We start from the raw sequence: 22,333 nt of genomic DNA, 5'->3' as shown, positions 1-22,333 counted from the left end.
TGGTGAAAAGGATAGCAGCAACTGTCAAAAAGAAGCATTAAATAAGAGTTAAATTTAGAGCAAATAAAAGTGTTGAGCACATGTTCATGTATGCATGTGTGTGTGTGTGTGTGTGGTCTGACCTGATCCGTTACGGTTCTCAGGGTTGCTGTGCGATAGGTAATCTCCAAATGCTCTAGCTGCTCTGGAGAGAGATGAACGCAGGACAAATAATCAAACTGATACATCATAATAACTGGCCAGGGCATTAACTCTCCTTTAAATTTACCTTCAAATTCACTAACCTCTTTTATCCTTGGGTTAATTTGACCCCAGCAATTTCAACCTCCAGAAAATTATCATAATTAAAATTATGATAACCCAAGTGTATGTATAAAAGTAACTGAATATAAAGCAATTATTTTTTTCATTTATTTAAAAACTTTAAACATTAAATGGGGTCAAATTGACCTCAAAGATAACATAGTCTTATGTAATGTGCAAAGGCTTCATCAGTAGTTATAAAAGGCTGTTTTACAGTCAATCCTAACGTCAAATACTGCGCTTAAGTAGAGGGAGCCAAGAGTGTACTATAATGCATTATAAGTTACAGTAGCCATCATGTTATGCATCAGAGCTCTAGAGTGTTAGAGCATGTTACAGCTTAAGGGTCCTATAAAAGGGGCCAGGGGTAGCTCAGTGGTTAAGGCATTGGACTACGGTTCAGAAGATCTCAGGTTCAAACCCCACAACCACCAAGTTGCCACTGTTGGGCCCTTGAGCAAGGCCCTTAACGCTCAGATGTGTAATGAGATAAAAATGTAAGTCGCTCTGGATAAGAGCGTATGCCTAAATGTAAAAGATTTTTACTGTTAAATCCACTAACAGTATAACCACCAAAGTTTTGGCATCTCCGTATGCCAACGAGGCAGTACTGGCCCCTGGGATGTGGCTTCATAGGGCCTTTGGGAATATGCCTGGGTGTCTGCCACCAGGACTTTGGCATCGGATCCTTTGGGTGCTGTGGGACTTTTGTGGATTGCACTTGTTTGTTCATGCGTGCTTGCTCAGATTGGGGTCTGGGGAATTTAGAGGCCGGGTCGATGGCCTTAGGCTCTCTGCCTGCTGGGTCCTCTTTGTGATGGGCTGTGATACATTGGATGTTCTGCTGCCTTTCTATCATGACCAGCATTTAATTTGTTCAGAGTATTGTGTTGCATAGGCTTTGGTCTCCAGAAGCATGGGTGAGCCTTGGGTGGCCAGAATCCTGTAATCAGTTTACTGGTATAGTATCAAGTTGAGTTAGTATAGTTCAGTTTACCTGGTGTTCCAAACTTGTGTCTGGTACTCTATACATATTTAAAATGCTAAATCTGAAAAGGCCCACATACACTTTAGTGATAGCGTATTTCTCCAGCGGTTAGGCAAGTTCACTGGGGTGAATGCTGCAAATGCATGTGGGAGTGAGATGATGGATTTTCTTTTTTTTTTTTTAGATAAAATATGGTTCAGCAGGTTTGTCATAATATGCAGCATGTAAACACACACAGACAGATTTGGGCTATATTGCTTGTGTCTGTCATCCATCATAATATAACATACAGTACAACATGGCAATGCACAGCACATTAATCAATAATACTGGCCACCGCTCCTCCAACAGCTTGAACATGAAAGTTAATTTCTCTATGTGCTTCCTCTTCAATGAGAAATGCAAGAATATGCTAATAAACCTTGCAAAATGTCTTTCATCTAATTATTTCTGGTGCCCAAATACCTTCTTTAAAAATGCATCTCATTCGGTGCCGGTCCATCCTGGTGCATTAATTCCACAGACACTATTTTTTCCCCCCTTTTTTTAGCTATTTTTCATAATTCAGGCCCCGGCCTTACAATACAACACATATTAGCAATAAAATAAATGTATTATTAGGCTGTCCGGATTCGATTCCTGGCCAGGCTCGAGCCTATCCAGATGGACAGGGTGCCAATCCATAGCAGGGCACACACATACACACCCTCACACACTCATTCACAAATAACGGGCAATTTAAGAACACCAATTAACCTTATCTGCAGGTCTTTGGACTGTGGGAGGAAACCGGAGTACCCGGAGGAAACTCACCAATCCCTGGGAGAACATGCATGCATACAGAGACGAGAATCGAGTCTGACTGGGAATCATTTTATCTAGATTCATGTTCTTGTCCTATTGTCACGAATGTCTCAGAACCACTCAGATTTTATCCATTGCTTTGGTACAATCTGTCTCTCTCTTAGATTTTCTCTCACAGTCCATCCAACACTAATGCTAATACCTTCCCACACACACATGCTTTTCCTTTAGGCACAGCTCCACGTACTCACGCACGCACACAAACATATTCCTGCACATGCTTACACATGCACAAATTTACAGATGTGCAAACACTCAGCACTGACCTTCCTTATGGTCTCCAATTTAACTATTTTAACACACACACACACACACACGATCACTCAAACCCTATAAGCGACCAGCTCTAGGCAGATTATGCAATCTAGGCACTATCTGGGGACGCAGGGAAATGGAAGTGTTGGTGTAGTGACGTTTGCCTGAAACTACACACTCAATAATTAAATGCCAGCCTGCACACGCATGCAGCACTCACTCACTCACCCGCTCCCCCCCCCTCCATCTATCCCTTCCTTCTTCCTTCCTTTCACTACACACCGTAAAAGAGTAAAAGAAATGTGTGTGAACAAATCGTGAGTGTGTGTAAAAAAAAGTAACCTTACTCATGTACTCTACCTGATACATTGGAATTATGATTTGTTCTCTAAGTAGAGATGCTCAAGATTCATTTGGTAAGTTCTACACTGAGAACAGAAATCCTATATGTAACATGGAGATGGTTCTAGCATTTTTACATCAACACATACAGTACAGTACATGAAGTAACTGTGCATCATGTTTCTTATCCTTCATAGCATCTTCACAGCCAATAAAACATACAATTAAATAACTGATACATTATACGTTTTACCCATTTATGGTGTTGCAAAACATCTGTGAGACCAGATAGTTCCTGTTATCTCTTGTGCTACAGGAGAATTCCAGAAGAAGTTCACCCGATTACACAAAAAAGCAGCCAACGCTCTTTCAATAAAATGAAAATGAAAGATCCTACACAAAAACTATATATATATACTGTATATATATATATATATATATATATATATATATGTGTGTGTGTGTGTGTGTGTGTGTGTGTGTGTATATGTTTACTGTTTCCCAAAAAATAAACACCCTTAAGTCTATTGATGAGTTGTCAAGGGTTAAATTTTTAGATAAACGAACTTGCTCTGAACGTCCTAAACGTTTATGTTGTGTTTTGTAGCGGCGCTCGATTGACTTCTACACCGGCGTTGGTTTGGCTCCGTCTAACGCCAGCCTACAGCCCAAATTGTAGTTTGTGTATCAACCTGTAGGGGGGCAGTGTCGCAATATGAAAGCCCTTGTCGTTTTATTTGAGGTGCCTCCTTTTAATATGGACCATTTTGCTAATACGGCCACGTAGGGAGAGAAGAAAAATCGTCGCGGCTACTAGGTTCACCCTCTGACTGCACAACATCGGATTAAGGAAGTCTTTTTGTGGTTTATGAAGAAATGCGAAAATTTTCGCGCAAGTTTTATTTTTTAAACATTTTATTTTGCTTTTTTCCGCATTTCCCTATGTATAGCATGTAGGATCATGGGATATATCCAGTCCTCCGAAGCGTAAAATGAACGCGAAGAAAATGCATTAGAAGCGTTTTCCTTGCTTCGTTGCGAATTGAACGGCAAGAAAAAGCTGCATGCAACGTTTTGTTGACATCGTACAGTATAAACGTGTAGCCGGACAAACGCACGCCACCAAAGCCCGTGTGAACAATCTCATTGACTCCAGTGTGTAGGAAACCCTCTGCGCTTGATCTGGGCTCACCGGACGCTACGAACGCCAGAAAAACGCTCGATTTTAACGCCCATGTGAACAGGGCCTAAGAGACAGATGGAGATTATCTACCAAAAAATTTAAGTGTGAATACATTCAAGAATTATTTTAAATGATTAAATAAGTCACTAATGAAGTTGACATTTAACTCTTTAGATAATAATTTACACTGTTTAATATTTGTGATATTATGATTAAGAAATATTGCACGAGAGGGAGTGCTGATATTCAGTACAACAGCACAACCTCAAGTGTGCTATTGGTTTCTTACAACAGTTCCACAAACACCATTTATATGATTTGTTTGTTTATTTTTTTTCTCCACTAATACATCCTGGATCCTCCTGGAACTGGCAGAACTAGCGTGGGGCCGGCGATCAACAGTTAGCGACTGACCGGTAAATCCTGGGTTTACAAATAAGGTTAATTGGAAAAGTAGTGCGGTAGTTTGTAAAATCATCTGTTTCACACCATGTAGTGCCCTTGTTTGGGGGTTAGACATGGATTTGAGATTCAGCCTTGTGTTAGTAGATAGTTAGCTTTGTGCAGTGCTGTTATGCTCTACATCTCTTGTTGTGGAATGACTCTTGTTGAAAGAGATTGCTCAGTTAGAACTAACTCTTGCATGAACAGCATTAAAATACAGTATTTTCGATGCAGCAAACAAAAGAAATCAGAAATAGACATAATAGATGACTACTAATGATATAAGTAATATAACTGAGATTTGTGTTTTGAGGTAGCTTTGGAGCAGCTTCTAAATCTCCATGTGTTTGGATTTTGTTTATCTAGCTTTATTTCGCTAAAAATCCCTGACTATACCCTTAAACAATAAACTCTGCAACCTTTTAGAGGCCATTATACTCTTGGCTGGTTCTCTCAAACTGTAGCACTGCACTAAATTCGCGACCGCTGCAAAACAGGACAAAAGCAATTACCCTGCATTAATAGTGGATCTCCAAAGGATCTGGATTATGAGAAGACAAAAACAGAATAACACTCAGGCAGATGAATTAAAACATGAATAAAACATAGTGTGAAAATACAAAATCCAATATCACTCTGTCTTCATCCTGTGTCCTTGTTTGTAGAAGGCAGATTTGTGTCTCTTGGAGCATCTTATATCATGTGAACAGACTAATCAAGGTACAGTAGGATTGGAAGAATTTAACAAGTTAAGCAAAGAGTAAATACAGAGGGAGATGTACTTTGGACAAGGATCCAGAAAGAGCTAAGGTGGGTAAGAGTGAAATAAAGAGAACAAATTCCTTGACTAAATTTTGTCCATTGGTAGGGAAGATTTGCAGATTGAGTGGTTAAAATAAAAATGTCTCAGAGCAAATATGGACATGGTTAAACAAACAAACAGTCTGCACAAACAGAGCACATGGATGCAAAGTCAAGATCATTCTCTTGTTCATTCTGTGCACCCCAGCATTCTCATCATTTTCTTCTCACTCACGGACCAAAGGGGCGGTGCAAGACACTTCGAGGACAACGTTATCCGCTCCTACCGCTTGCGATAGCTCACCAACGCCCATGACCGGCTGTAGAGCTGTGATTGATGTGAGTGTCTCCTTTCCCACCCCTCTGAAAAAGATTGGCCATTCAGCTCTTTCTAGGTCCCCGGCTGCGAGAGATTACAGCATCACCCGGGAATCAAACTAGCGATCTCCGAGTGATCACTGACTTTGTTTTTTTTTATTTACTAAATGCCTTAAGTAATAAATAAAACATAGCAGGGCATACTGTTATAACATTATATACCAGTATATTTAAAGTATATATTTATTTGCTGCACAATTTATCGCAAAAAATTCTAAACCTCTATATGGACTTGTGTAATTATTTCATCATGAAGGGCTGAAATTTATTATAGGTAATACTGTATACTGTATGAGTATTCAGGAAGTTATGAAGAGATTTTCAATATTTCTCAAAAATCTTTCTTTTCTAGTTAACACGTTACAAAGCATTGACACTGACGACTCCTCCCCAAAATGCCATATCAACCGACCTGTTTTAAACCTGTTTATACAGACTGTCTGCAATTTAAGTCCCTGTATATGTTGTTAATATATTAGAGTAAGGACATGAATATAAACCTAAGCCTTGCTGCTGCTACTACTGTCCGAGCTGCAATCAGAATTAAGAATTCAACGGTGCTGTCATATAGTAAATTATAAAGTGTAATTAGACAATAAATTATTAGGGCTTTGGGGAACAGTAGAGGAAATGACTAGAGTGTGAGAGCACAGGTTTTTATAGCAAAACATGTGCAAGTTCTTTGCAAAAGGACCCTTAAACGATGCACAAGCAAAATTAAGTACCCATGATGATGGTGGGGAGTTAAAGCCGTGTCCAAACAGAAAGTTCACTTTAAAGAAGGAGTACGAGGTCGGTGACATATATAAACATAGCTTTCTATAAAAAAAATGCATTTAACACTTAGACATAAGTCAGAATATACAGATATAGACAAACACCATAGCATTAAGAGGGAGTAAATGCGCTATCATGATGACATAAAGTCCTGACCTTGTGCCTCACACAATAGCAAAGCGACACCAATAATTATAAGCTTTAACTGAGCTAAGCAAGTACAATCAGCTCTATGCTTTAATTAGAATAATTACTGTACATCCAGCTTTTACAGTGATATATTCTCCCTTCGTAATTTCAACATCAACTTGGCACCCTGTCCGAGGCCGGATTTAGCACTGATTTTTAAAATATACGGTTAAGAGCAAGTGGTCACGTACTTGTACAAAGACTGCAGGACAAAGAAACCACATGCAGAATGTATTAATAGAATTCCCTAATTTATCTTTAGTAATTGCCTTGTCAGGGTAGTGCTTGTTTAATGACAGATTTAAAGAATAAGATAAATTTTATTTTAGAGCAGAATAAAACAACTCATGGGATGTAGCTAAGGTTTAGGAGACATCAGAGTACAGAAAGGGATTTTTGGAACACTAAACAGGTACAGAAACAGATTTTTAAAGCCCATTTAAAGCTGGAGCTGAAGACCGGATTCAAAAAGACACTCTATTTAACAGGTAACTCAATGGACAAAGTGAAATAAGACTAACAACAAAATCAATACACTAAGAACAAAGCACCTCCTTAATGTGTAACTGGGTTGGACATATACTGAAAAAATGCTTAAGATTAAAGACAGTGATGAGCAAAGCAGAAGAGATGAGGCTTGAGGATTTAAATTGGTCAAGAGTTAAAGCTTATCGTACATTAAGAGGCAGCATGTTCCACAGTCCATGCGCGGTTACTGAAAATGCACGATTGCCTTTGTGTTTTAATCAAGACCATGCGACGCCAAGGAATTTGTAAGTATAAAACCCTTCCTGATGTATAGGTAATATTGCAGGGACAAAAATGGTAAAATCAACTCTATACTTGACTAGGAGCTGATGTAGAGATGTCAAGACTGGTGAAATATCGTCTAACCGTGTCTAGCAGCAACATTACAATACAATAATCAAGGCGGGATGCAATAAGAGCATATTTTTACTTTTCTCCAAATCTTTAAACAAGTGCACTGCTTGCTGAATTTCATCTTCGCAGAGGTAACATGACCCCAAGAAGAGATATTGCTTACATTTGTACCAATATATCTTCATGACAGTAATTATGATCCTCCGTAACTATTAAATCATAAATTGTATGCATCACAACCATACAGTATGTGTAACTGGAAAGCAATCTATCACAAAGCAAAAATAATATCTAAAATCAAACATGATCTTGGTATGTTTGCAAAATAAAAACAATATTTTTTACACACATATTGTACAAAAACTTTGTAACCTTAATAGTGAACATATTAACCTTCTTTTTATTATAGAATTAAAAAGCAGAGACTAATCCCTAAAAGCTGATCTACTTTACATCCTTACTACCACACAACGGAGTACACACAATGTTATAAACACTTGAAATAAAATTTACCAAGCAGGTTATACTGTGTATTAATTATTCATGCTCACCAATTAGTCTTTACTGTTAAACTAAATGGGAGCCATTAGTGAGTATAAATGTATGGCCTGACTGCAAAGTGTGATAAACACCAGTTGTGGACTTCCTGGCAAATACTTTTCCTCAGACGCTAACAAAACTTTTAAACATTAAAAATTTATACAAATCCTCCTTTTAGAAGCTTTAAGCATACAGTACCTGTTTTTGGAAAGACATGACGGTGATTGACTGCATGACATAGGAAAACATCCATTAAGAGCCAATCACATCACTTCTTTAGGTCACATGATCAGTGAAGCGACTACATAATCACAATATCACAATTAAAGTTGGCACAAACACAACTGCAAGCTGAAATATGAGCAGTAAAAAAATATTATATATATATATATTGTGGATTTATAGTGTTTTGCCAAATCGTACATCATTAATACTGACAATATGGACAATAATAATTTTTACTTAAAGAAGACATCCACAAAATCTATTCTCTGTTTGTAAAAAGTCTTTCTAATTTTAAATAAAATATTTTTTCCCCCCCAAATTGCCTATATCAATTTAGCTGATGTTTGCAGTCAAACTGCTACAAGTATACAGTAAGTCAGGTTGTTGCTTTCCTTTTCTTGCTAGTGAAGTTGAATGGCCATATCACATTAAAAGCCAGAGAGTTATGTCATCACTTCAAGAATTCATATTCATATATCTTCATCAGCTGTTTTCATGTCGAAGTACAGTAGCTTTTAGAGGGTAAGCACTTAGATCCAGTAAAGTAATTAAATTTGTGCATCCCCTAAAAGAATTTGCCAAAATGCTAATCATCACATTTCGATGCATTACATAGGTCAAGCAATTACAACACTAAACCATGAGTCATCTCTAAAGCATTCCATCCCGCAAGACATTACACAAAACAAACTGCTTTTCAGAAAACTAATAGAGAAGCCCAGTACCCACAGGTCAATGGGGTAGTATTCAGTGTGAATCTGTTTCGCACTGATAACAATAATGCACCATTACCACCACATTACATCAGCAGCTGAGGGAGATGAGTTTGAGAGATGGTTACTGTTCCTTGTTTTAAACATCGATGAAAAAATATGCTCAAGCTAACAAGAGAAAAAGCTAAAGTAGTGAGCCAACCATAATTTCTTTATATTTAGCTTCCAAAAGGCCAGACTCTTTGTTTTTTATTTGTTAAGCCACACAGAATCTAACTTCTAACTAAGGGCATAAACCAGTGAGAAACTGGTGCAGATGATGACAGATGATCAGGCCGGTGATTAGTACACTGGTTATGCTGAATGCTGAGTGGTTGGAACAGACGAGAGGGGAAATGAGATTGCTGCTGAGGTTGGTACTTTAAATTGTGTCTTAAAGCACTTCGCAGCCTGTTTCAGTAAATATTTTTTCATTAGAGATTTTTTAATCATATGATTGCAATAAAATTCAAAGTAAACATTATTTAATACAAAACATTCATTTAAAAAAAAAAAATCATGACAAAATCCTTAATGTACTTGTGCCTTTAGAATGGATGCTATTTAAACATATATTCGCATTTTAAGTACTTCAGACTGAAAGCAAACAAATGATATTACCATGATTGATTTTGATTGACCTTTTTTTTTAGATTAAGCATCAACATTTTTACTTCTACCAAAGTCAAATATTAAGTGGTACAAGGGTGAGAAGGCACCATAAAAATAGCCTTTTTTTAACATACAGATAGTTTGGAAAACACAATAAAGTGTTCATGCTGTGTCTCTGCACTCAGTAGTGCTACACACATTACTACAAGATCTATTATAAATGACATTTTTCGTGTATAAGATTTTCCCCATGAGACTGCCCATCTCTGCATTATGACATGAAGACAGATATGCGACTGACTGGTGTCATATGCTGACGCCACACTATTCATGACGCTTATCCTGACAAGACTCGCCGAGCCAGGAGAATCAATTAGAGCAAGTGAATGAATGAAAGACTGCCAGCTTATAATTACTGTAACTTAAGACAGTGAATTACAGCAGTGCTATAAATGAACAGCAGAGCAATGTGCTCTAATACGTTAAGCAAATATGGTTCACTAAATGAGTATGTGAATGAGCTAATAACTGATATCCCACCAAGCACGGGGAAAACATGACTCCCCAACAAACTCACACGGGCCTGAGGCAGGAATCGAACCCGAATCCTGGAGAACTTAGTGAACCACTAAGCCACTGTGCCACCTTCTGTCATGATTATTATGTATGTACTGTCAGTATAGGTTGGTCATAATATTTATCTCTATAAGATATTACTAATTTTCTATTATAAAACCACTATATATTATGAATGGAAATCACCTGGAACCTTCTGATACTGATATGATTATCCCGATACCCAAGTGCTTATTCAATTTGTATTGTGATTCTTTCTGTATCATGATTGTATACATTTTTATAAATATCCTAATTTTATTTTTATTTTGTTACAATTCCAAACAAACCTACATCTTACAGTACCGCACAGGACCATAAAACTTGAATAATTTATAATCTAGATAATGTTAGGTAATGTATAAATTTTTCTCATAATGCAAATGATGGAAAATGTATAGACATATACTATAGCCTATAGACATAAAGACCCATATAGCAACAGTTTACAGGTTCAAAGGCAACATATATCATTTAAAATGTTATTTTTTAAATGAATACTAGATAATAAAAAAAACATGCCTTATATAACTACAACTATAGCAACTACAACTAACGGTGGATTTATACTAGAAGGGAATTAGATATATACTTAGTAAGCTACAATATTGCAAAAATAACTGTAGTCTGATTTGATTAAAAAACTCAAATGTTGTGTTTATTTCACTAATAGGCTAATAAAATGAAACGGTTATTTGATATACATTGTGCCATCGTCAAGATTTTTGGCAGAAGCTAAGTGACATGTGTGACTTCCGTCAAAGATGGCATCAGTGCCAGAGATTTAAGCCGCCATCCTTACAGACAGAGAGACTGTGAGAAAAGAGTATTAAGATGGATTAAAGAGATAATCTGACTTCCATTTTTTATAATAAGAGTAAACCGAGTCTGAGCCCCTGCTGTCTGTGTGAGATTAGACATTTTAAATGCCTCTGTCACTTGTGTATCTTCCCCTTTTATGGTATTTTATAACCTTTTATGATATCGGTTTTAGTTAGACAAGACTTCATGGCCACTTATTGGGATTACTGCCCCGCTGTATTTTATCTATATAACGGGAATGCTTGTGTGGGGTCAGCTTTTTCACTAATCTCTCGTTTCAGGCAAATTTCATAGGAAAGGCTTAAATTTCAAAAATGAGTTGGCTAATAGGCTTTGATTGGAGACTCTGAGGTGACCCAGTTGGTCTTTATTAATAAGACATGGCTATAATGTCCTATATTAAAACTGCAAATTAATATTAATAGGTCACAAACTGCATGTCTCATGGATACTAATAATTATACTGATAGCAAGGTTGTGACCACTTGAGCACAAGACTTAATATATCATGAGAATGACATAATTAGTACATGGTCTCTGGTTAATTATTTGTTAAGACCTAACGAAAGGTCAAACTGATTTGAGAATTCTCTTAAGATAATTTCAACTACTGGTATATTTATATGGAAATAAAAGTGTAATATTAATTATCTCCTCACTTATGTCCCTGTGGCTACATTGGTTTAATTAATTAGATTTTTCTCTGTATCTTACTCTATTTAATGTACGGTAGTTGGCTTGAGTGAACTATTTTGTGGCCAAATAACTGATCTGGAGAGACATACCTTTTGGCAAAAACATAGTAGTTTCTCTAAACATCTTATTAATAAATAGCCAACAAAGTCTCCTTAATCTATACTCATTGACAAAAACACTAAATTTACACACTGTATACACACTGTATATATATATATATATATATATATATATATATATATATATATATATATATATATATATGCAGTTATATATATATATATATATATATATATATATATGCAGTATACAGTTATTTGCCTTGTTACATTTAAGCAAACACATAAGGTCATCATGCTCAGTTTAGTGCCCTATCATGCCCTGTTTTGTTTAGTTGCCAAGAATACCAATTCCCGGCTGTGGAATACATTCCAAACATATGGTTCCACTGCTCATTGCCCTAGGTCTGGAAAGCCAAGAGTGACAACGCCAAGACAAGACAGACTAATTAAAAATAAAACAGATTAATTAAAGACAAGATAGGCTAATTAAAGAACAGACAAACTATTTCAGTGGTCATTTGTGAAATCATAAAGAAAATCCAGCCTGCATTGTCATGTTGTATATGATAACACTCAATTTTGACTTGGGCGACATGAATGTTGAACATGGCAACTTGATGCTGGTGACCTCATTATTTCTATGATCTCTGTAGCTGTACCATGTGAATTGCTGGTTTGGACACACACATTTTGTATAAAACTGCAATTTCTTATTTATTTGACAGAAATATTTTGGAATTCATTTACATGTGCAACATTTCTTTTGTCCATGAGTATATAAAGGTTAGACTATAAAATGTAAACACATTTAGCTTGTATGAGCATAAAACTTAATACCGAAAACATAAGTGTTAAGAGACACTAAAAGTGCAACTCCCAAATTACTGCCAATATCAAAAAAAGAGGGTAAAATGCAAAAAATATTGTATGAATTATATTCATATAGCAATGAGTAAAATATAGCCTCTAAGGATTATTTAAAAGAATGTATGCATTTTACGTCTGTCTATATATAAGAAATGTTTTATTGCACTCAGTATTTAAAAAAGTCTCTTGTTGGCTAAATATTAGGTCATACACATGCATTTGCGATTCCTCAATCATCCATTATCTATTTGATATCATTAATTAAAACATAGAAATCATACCACTTAATGAATATAATAATTCTGACGCAGTTAAAAATATGACTAAGTGCATTCAGAACCATATTACAAACAAACAACTAATTAAAAATATAACCTGCAAGATTTTAATATTTGTCAGGAAACTTTGCAATAAGGAGATACACCTTTCACCAGGATAACCCTTATTCAGAGTAACACAGGAATATTAAAAAGGTTAAACAACCGCAATATCTCTGTCTCTTTATTTAAAGCCTGTGGTGTAAATTAAAGAAGGTTGTCCACATGTGCAATTCTAAAAGGTGTAAAAGGGTTCACTGTGTTCTGTGAGTCATCGCTTCTTGTTAGGAAGTACAAGAGGAGACTCAGTGTTGTTATTCTCACTAAAGTGGATATTTTTCTTTCCAAGAAGTAATTGCATTACTTAGAAAAACTTGCATGTTTGGAAAGGGAGAAAAATGTGTTAAAAAAAAACAGTAAAGTCTCTCCAAAATATGAAGAGCTCATGCTATTGCTTTAAACTCATATTCATGAAGGTTTATAATTTTGGAGTTTAAAGACTACCTAAATAGAACATTTACTGCTTTCGTATTTGTCTGTTATTTTGTGCCCTGACAGTAAACTCACATACATTTTACATTTTAAATATACATATTTTTATATACGAAAATGCGGTGAACTTTTAAAATATTTAACATTAATATGTTTTTAGAAAATACTTTGTCACATATAAAGTTTTTTTTTCTTTATCACATGAATACTTCATTTTTTACATGCAAGTAATCCAGTTTTATTTTTACATAAGTAATTTATTTTTACATATTAATTTTATAAATGTCTTAAAGGTGATTTTATTTCTCCAGATATGATTTGATTACATAAGTCAAATATGTGATCACATACATTTCTTATAATAAAAATAAATAAATAAAAGTATCGAACAGAACAGCATATAAATGGGAAAAAAATAAATGCAAAAAAAATAAAAAACAGCAGTGCTCTGGGAATTTCAAGGAGCTGGAACAGCTGCTGAGATGTGACTAGAATGTTCAAAACATTATTGCGGAGGAACATGCAGCATGTAAAGATTTAAAGTTTTGCAAAATAAAAGAATTAAGATAAAGGTCTGATTTATGTATGCTTGTTGTTGGAGATGCATTGCTCTCTGTAGTGTGACACTACATTAAACTTTTATTACACATTTACATTTATTGCACACCCTTTATTGCATATTGTACAATAGCAATTGATTTTATTATTATTATTTTTTTTTAAACTGCTGCATTAAGACATCAGGACGCAATGCCCGGTTTTACTCACCTAACTTTTGCGGCGACGGAAGAAATGGCATCGTTCCTTAAATTCTTTCTTTTGGACACAGCAGTTCCCATACTGCACAGGAAACAACACTGGGACAAAAGCAGCTCATTCCACTAGTCCGCAGTGCAAGAAGCTTGAGAAATGACTACACCAAAGGATAGGAGAAGAAAAAAAAAAAAGGTTCTCAGGATGAAGGCGCACATTCGCCTCCTCCTGTAGTTCACGGATTGGATTGGTGAGATATCCGACTAGATCCTTACTCTCAGCGGAAACTCATGGCTCTGTCCTTTCTCGTGTCCAGAGATAAGTGGAATGATGCGCATCCCGGAGCTCCGACACTCAAGTACCGCGCTGCCTGGATCATGCGCTCCGTGCGCGCGCACGCGTCCGTCTGCGCTGCGTGCGCGCACGCTCCGTTATATATATATATTGTAGCAGTAGTAACAACACCTGTAGCCAACCATCCTCAACACAAAGTGTCTTAATATAAAACAACAGCACTTCCTTTAGCCTATTGCTTTAGGGGAAAGTCAATCATTGCATGTATCACACTTCAGCTACTGTATGCACTGTAATCATGTTTCATACATGTTTTTAATCAATGCACTTTTATGCAAGCACAATATACAGTACTTAGTACGAAGGTCACCCTAAAGACATTACCATCACAGCATCACTCTCACTCACTCCATCCATTCATTCTATCTAGGAATCTCTGTAGTCCAAATAGGAACAGGGCCAATGGTGATTCATTTTGTATTTATTCCTATTTTATTACCTCTAGTCAGCAATCATATGCACATTCAAACATACGGGCAATTTGGGAACACCGATTAGCCTCATCTGTAGAGGAAACCGAAGCACCTGGAGGAAACCCACCAAGCACAGGGAGAACATGCAAACTTCACACATACAGTACAGTGGACCCCAAGGCAGGAATCAAACCAGGACCCTGGAGGAGCAAGGTGGCAGTGCTAACCACTAAGCCACAGCACCTCTTTCTGTAATATCATTTAGGGCTTTTCTGTGTCCTTAGATTTAGAATTGTGCAAATTATATCCTCAAGATATTTCCGTCTTTGAGTTAATTAATGTGAGAATGTGAAAAGAGTGTTCGTGGTCGGGAGGAGGGAGCAAAAAAAATGAAAGATGAAAAAAAAAGGTTAAAGAGAATAAAAATGCAGGAAAAGAAGGAAGGTTGATGCGAGAAAAATGAACACATTAAGAAATTAGATCAGGGTGGATGGAACACAGGAAAGGAGGAATTAAAAAAGCGCAGAGAAGGAAAGAAGACCAAACAGTGCTGTAGTCAAGAATGCCATTGCCTAGTCCAAGACAGGTGCAGGAGTAGGGCTAGGTGTGATTTTCTAAATTTTACATTTAAAGATAAAATACAAAACAGGATAAAGATCAAGACTATACTCATTGATACGAATGTCCACATCCTAGACAAGTCCAAGTCAATACAGAAAACATCTGAAGATCTGACCAGATTGAGTCCTACATTCCTAATGGCCAAGGTGATGTTTCCCATAAGTACATTATTTAACTTGGATAAAATCTGGTGAATGTAAAGACCACAGGATATGATTCATCTAGAATGTAGTCCAACCAGGGATCATAAAGGCCAGTGGTGACCATTGTATTTATTCCCATTTTGTACAACCATGTATGACCTCCCGTCAGCATATGATTTTTAAATCCCTATTAAACTAATCAGCAATCCCTGCAAATAACATAAAGCTGAAGTAAAAAACAAAACAAAAAAACAAAGAGGAAATGAATTGATTCAAGAAAACGTAGGTATGAAACCAGGGGTTTAAATAATTACACTCATCAACAGTCCAAGCTGAACACAACTGTGAAGCTCAACACAGTGAAAAAACATTTTAACTTACAGCTAACATGCAAAACACAGTAAACATTCCAAAGGTGCACCTGCAGTATTAAGCCACTAGGGGGTAACACTGGCAAATTTTATTTGTCCATTCTCTTATAAATACAAATGATTGTGTATTTAACTTCATATGCAGTGTATGCTGGATAACAGAACCAATATATATTTCCAGGCCATCAGAGAGCACTTCAGTGTGTTTGCCTAAGAGAACCAGGTATTCACTCTCCCTCAGGCTATGACAGGCTGTGGGACATTTTCAGCAATGGCAGCAGTGTGTAGTATTCTGTTTTACTGCTTCTTAGCTGGAAGTCATTCAGTGATGTTTCATTGACTATATTTCTTCTCATCTTAAATATTTCTTATTAAACGTGTCTCAGGTTCACCACTGAAACAATGGCTACATCTTATTTCTAATACCCTTTATGATCTATTGCTTCTATAGTGTACAGTCAAAATAATCATATACTGTACACTATTCATTTACAACATTAATGCATGAAGTGGGATATATTCGGCAGCAACTGAACAGTTAGGGCCAAAACAGAAGTCTGGGTTAGAGTATCTTTAAAATGGTGTAAAAATCTCCAAAACAGCTGATGTTGCATGATATTCTTGGTATGCAATAAGTATTATCTACTAAAACTTTTTCATGGAAGGACAACCATAGATTTTCAAGCAGCCCTTGGGTGTACCCATGGCTCAGTGATGTTTGTGGGGTGCAAAGGCTAGCCCTGTCTAGTGTAATCTCATAGAATACATACTGTAGCACAAATTGGTGAAAATGTTAATGCTGGCGATGATTAAAGTTGTATATTGTGTGTAACCCAGCTGATGGGCCTAACCAACCCTCTTGATAAAAGTGTATACAGTGTGTCCTGCTAGGAATTTGCTGGCATTTTCTTCTGAAGTCTTGAGGTGTTTCATGAACAGCATTGCTTTAGCATCTTCCGTACCATTAATGCGGGGTCTTTAGGGAGCCACATGGGACTACAGAGGAGTACAAGCTCCAAGGTCCCGAGAGTTTCCATAACGTGAAATTTCCCTGAGGGGTATGGCGGTGTTGTGGGCAAGTTCAAGAATATAATCGCCTGGGGTTCTCATCTGTCTTTTAGGTCCACTTTGGAAGCAACAGCACTGGTAGAGGAAGACTGCAACAAGCCAGATTAGCTCTTAATAATGTCATAGTCAGCATTAGAGTGGGTGGAGTAAGCCTGCTGGACTTCTCAGGGGCGCCAGTCAGTGATCTCTAGATAGTTTAAGATCTTACTTGCTTGTGTTATTTGTCTCTGTTTACTGCACATGTTTCTTCTTGGAGGGCGAAGAAGTGTCAAGATGATATGGCACCAGCCATGTGTTGCTACTTTGTTTTACTTTTGGCGTTTGAGGTGCAAGAAGTGCATTGTGAGGCTGTGATGTCAGCCTGCCACCACATACAGGATGACTTCTTATGCATTGTTTCCTTCGGTTAACCTCCAAACGAAGTTGATTTAACATGCAAAAAGGAAGTTTAAAGATAGACTGCAGGAGTAAGCAGATATGAGTTTAACCCTTTAAGACTTGCCATAGTAGAAGTGCTCCACCAGAGCGTATCTTAGTATTTTTAAATGCGGTAATGTGAGCATTTTCATGTCATACAGCAATACAATCCTTTGACCCTCACCTACAAGAATACATATGTAATAAATGCCAAATAAATAAATAAATTGATTAAAAGTGCAATAAACAACAAATAAAGAAAAAAAAATCCTACATATGGTTTTAAATAGAGAAGTGCCACAAATGTCAACCTTAATCCTGTTAATATAAATACGTTGCAGAAAGTACTTTAAAACTCAGCAAAATTAATTTTATTTATCAATTAGTTTGTGAGTGTGAATGAGTGTGTGAGGGTGTGTATGTGTGTGCCCTGCGATGGATTGGCACCCTGTCCAGGGTGTACCCTGCCTTGTGCCCTAAGCCTCCTGGGACAGGCTCCAGGTCCTCGCGACCCTGAATACAGGATAAAGCGGTATAGAAGATGAGTGAGTGAGAATTAGTTTGTGAGATGTACTTATTTTTTATAAACAGTGCTTTAGATCACCAATGAACAAACAAACATAAAAGGAACAAACAGCAAACAATGAAGCGATGAAATAAAAAGTCCTAGCCAATACATTCTTATAAAATCATTTCAATATGAGGACTTAAGTAAGAGGAAGGCACACATATCGTACACAACATATAAACATGGGAACTGTGGAGCAGATGACAAATTTTCTGAGTATTACTGCCAAAGCGCTTTTTTCTGTTTGCTTTCATTTGTAGGTGGCTGTGCGTCTATATCTCTATATCTCATTTATGTGAGAAGAGTTTCTTTTTATTTATGCATGCAAAAGTGTAGGGGTGTCTTTGTGTGTGTGATAGAAAGAGTGCAAAACAGCAGTGATAAAGAGAGCGAAGAATAAAACACTATGCAGCTGACAGAGCACTAGAGAAAGCACGAGGAGACCGCACAGGACAAGCAGAGTAGCATGTGCGAACAACATAGATTTCGAGGGCATGCACACCTCGAACCTATAGATCCTGTGTGAAAGGACACTTAATGGTTTGGGCACTTGATAATTTTTAGTTGGAAACGCGTATTCATATCAAAATGGTGTTATAGGAACAGGTTGAATGTTTTGCTATAAATATGGAAAGTCATATTTAATTTAAAATATGCAAATGGCATCGCCGGTACTCCAGTCAGTCTTAAAAGGTTAAGGCCATATGCATTTGCTTAAACAAATAACTGGAGTAGAAATAAGTCTCTATGGGGTAGAAAACCACAAATTTTATAATCTCATAAATTTACGCAGGCACTCTTTTAACATTATTCCAATAGTAGTGATCGGAATCAAGCTGTACTTTCTTGTCCAAGCTTAGAGTGTTCTGTACAAGAATGTAGGACAGTAATGTTCCACTTAATATCCACATAATATTGCTTGGCTTGGCGTCAATCTTGAAATGAACTGCCAACGTCATGGTGACAATCAAGTTATCAGGGAGCTGTTGACTTGCTGCATTGTTAAATGCTGTATTGTGGAGGAAACTCTAGGCAGATGTGTTATGTCTGTGGTTTCCCTTGTAGCTAAAATAGCATTACTGTACTGGCATCAAAGATACATTTCTGAAAGTCATGCTATTTTGACATTAAAAACTATTTAATATTTATATACATTTACATTCAGTTATCAAATACTTTTAATAAAGAAAACTACATGATTATATACGTAGGATTAAAGCAGAAAAGCAGTTATAATTTCTTGCAGTAAGTTTGTGAAGACAAGATCAAAACCACTAGAAATTACACAGAACAGGCTCGGACAAGTTTTTTTTTTTTTTTTGCAGGTAGGAAAGTAACCTGTAAAAAAAAAAAAAAAAAAAGAGGAGTAAGAGGATAAAGGAACAGGTAAGGAAAAAGACATAAAAGAAACTAGGTGGAGAAAAGACAAAACGTATACAATTCAAGATGAACCAGAAGAGGCTAATATGATGTGCTTTTGAGGATAGCTTGCAAAATATGAAGTACTGTACTGCACTGTATATTTAGATGGACATTACACTAATGTAAATGTATGGTTAAACCATAACTTTTTCATTTGAAAAACACAATATTGCCTCCCTATAAGTTGCTGTATAGATTGCAGTTATAACATGGTACAGTCGTGCTGCACAATACACCCATGCTTTCACCCAGATGAAGCATTTACATTTTTTTTATAAATGTATTGTCGGTTATAGCTCTAGATGTAAGTATTTAGGAATCTTACCTTCTTTTAATTTCAGTTAAACCTTTTGTACTTCTAAACAATGTTAACTCAAACTTGGATGGATACAAAACATTAATCACTGATGAGTTTTTTGGAACTTATATGCTCAAATGTGTAGAACCACTACTAGAATAAGGGAATGATGCCACAAAAATATAGAACTCAAAATTATTATTATTATTATTATTATTATTATTAATAATAATAATAATAATAATAATAATATGAACATTTTGCAAGCTCTATATGTGTTGACATCATTCCCTTATTTTGGGAGTTTAAAAATAAGGACAAGTTTAGTTATACATCGTTCTACATGTTTAAACATTCAAAGTTCCATGTAGAATTATGTAGAATCAAAGTTATTATTGTTTTTAAACTGCTGGAATAAAAAAAATAAGGGAGTAAGGGAAAATGGCACAAAAATTAAGTACTCATAAACCGTTTACATTATTATTATTATTATTATTATTATTATTATTATTATTATGCCCTAGAAATATCCAGAAACAACAATAAAATCATGGCATTTCTGTGGTATTTCTATGCCCATGTGACACTTTTTCCTCAGACCTGTTTATACTGCACAGTTATTTCAAATAAATAAATGAAGTAAAAAAGAAAGAAAGAAAGAAAGAAAGAAAGAAAGAAAGAAAGAAAGAAATTGAAACCTCTATATAGTATATTCATTACTATTCATTATTCATTAACTTATTAATGCAAAAATACTAAAAATGCTTTGGGTTGTAAGGGTTAGACTAAAAACATTTCCCCTTTACAGTGCAGGCTGGAAAAGTTTGAACCCTGAGTATAATTACATGAACAAAAACATACACAAGTCCACTTCAGGTTATGTCACGAAACTTCAAACAAAACCTTCTCATGCTATTTGCTTTCTCATGTACTGCTTTGTTTCAAGCTATTATGCTTTAGCAGTTTTTTCTTTTTACGTATCTGTTTGTATAGCTACAGTAAGTACAGTATATAGATAAGATGGTACTGTATATAAAGATAGTATATAGAATATATATATATATAGAATAATCTGTTATTAGCTTTCAGAGAACAAAAGACTCTCTCTAACCTAATGAATTAAGTAAGCATTTGTAATAAAAGAACTAAGCATTTTCTGTTCCAGCTGCTTGCTGTCGTGAAGCCCGAGCAGAAAAGGCATAAAGGAAGGGGTTCACACAACTGTTAATGAAAATCAGAGATGTAGTAATAGTCTGACCAGATTCTGCAAATTCTAAAAGCTTGTTATTCTTCAGCAACACAGCAGTGATGATCACAATGTTGGAGATGTGAAACGGGATCCAAAAAATAAAGAAACACGCAACAATTCTGGTCACCAGTTTTGTCAATGAGCGACTGCTGAAGAAAGCTGAGGTATTAACTCCCTGGTAAAGATGAAAGTAGAAGTAAGTCAGCGTGGGGAACAAAAGGACAAATAGTATAATCTCCCATATTGAAGTAGCCACTCTTTCTGCATCGTTACTATAGCATAGACTGCACTGAAGGTATTCCTCCCTGCCTTGGTTTACAGTGCGTAGTATAGGAGCATAGCAAGATAATACTCCGCTTAACATCCACATCCCACTCAGGAGAATCTTCTTTCCTTTTCTGCCAAGCTTGTTCCATTTGTCTGGATGTAGCACTTGCAGGTATCTCTGGACACTCATCAAAATCACACACAGAGTGCTGCAGTACAGGCTTAAGTACACCAAATAGGAGAGAAGTTTACACAGGACCAAGCCAAAGACCCAGCCATGAAGTAGCGCCCAAATCCACACCGGCAGAGAAAGCAGAGTGAGCAGATCTGATATGGCCAGGTTTAGCATCAGTCTCGGGGTGAAACTGCTTTCCTTGATCCATCCAGTAAGACGCATAATTACTGCTATGTTAGCAGGGACTCCCAGTATGAAGCAAACTGACAGTGCAGTACTGCCCAACAGGATTTCAGTTGAGACAAAAGCGGTGAGCGAGCTGTTTGATGAGTTGTGTTGCTGCATGGTTAGACTATGTGGTGGGTTCAGGTTCTTAAAATAAAGTAAGGGGAAGTGACAGTGGTTGCAACATCAATTAAAATAGCATTAGGAAGTTACAGAATGCCGAAAATACTGTAAAGACAACTGCAGTTAGGAATGTCTCTGTTTTGACATGATTTCATCTTCATAAATCAGATGATAAGATGTCAATGATAAGTGAATTGTAAAACCTGCATGATTATCAACAGGATTGCTATACAGTAGTAGATTGCTATACAGTACATAGTTGCTATGATAGTTACTGCTGAACCGATCATTGTACATTGGGTAAATATTTACTTGTAGTTTGAATAATGCCAATTACATCAGGGACCAAGACCTTAGCATAATTAAAATTACTAGTAATAATATGATAATAATATGGTTACCTAGTTAAGGTACTGTAGAAGTACACAGTGTTGAATGTGATGGTGCTTAATGCAGACAA

At 36.3% G+C, this 22,333-nt stretch overlaps 2 protein-coding genes across 2 annotated transcripts in view; both read right to left on the bottom strand.

Annotated features, from left to right (window-relative positions):
* nsmfb (NMDA receptor synaptonuclear signaling and neuronal migration factor b) overlaps positions 1-14,451 on the bottom strand; it is a 59,806-nt gene extending 45,355 nt beyond the window's left edge. Inside the window, exons 1-2 of the mRNA XM_053481407.1 lie at positions 14,175-14,451; positions 123-184 (exon numbers count right to left, since the gene is read on the bottom strand). Coding sequence (XP_053337382.1) covers positions 123-184; positions 14,175-14,245 — 133 coding nt within the window. The 5' untranslated portion in view covers positions 14,246-14,451. The remainder of the gene's footprint in view (positions 1-122; positions 185-14,174) is intronic.
* Positions 14,452-20,593: 6,142 nt separating this feature from the next.
* LOC128509563 (leukotriene B4 receptor 1-like) lies at positions 20,594-22,132 on the bottom strand. The gene has a single exon (XM_053481339.1). The coding sequence runs from the start codon at positions 21,868-21,870 to the stop codon at positions 20,980-20,982; it is 891 nt and encodes a 296-aa protein (XP_053337314.1). The 5' UTR covers positions 21,871-22,132; the 3' UTR covers positions 20,594-20,979.
* Positions 22,133-22,333: the final 201 nt, after the last annotated feature.

This window comes from Clarias gariepinus, chromosome 21 (assembly GCF_024256425.1).
Source record: "Clarias gariepinus isolate MV-2021 ecotype Netherlands chromosome 21, CGAR_prim_01v2, whole genome shotgun sequence".
In the NCBI taxonomy this organism is placed as follows: domain Eukaryota; kingdom Metazoa; phylum Chordata; class Actinopteri; order Siluriformes; family Clariidae; genus Clarias; species Clarias gariepinus.
Note: the sequence above shows the minus strand (reverse complement) of the source record. Positions and strands in the feature narration are given on the sequence as shown.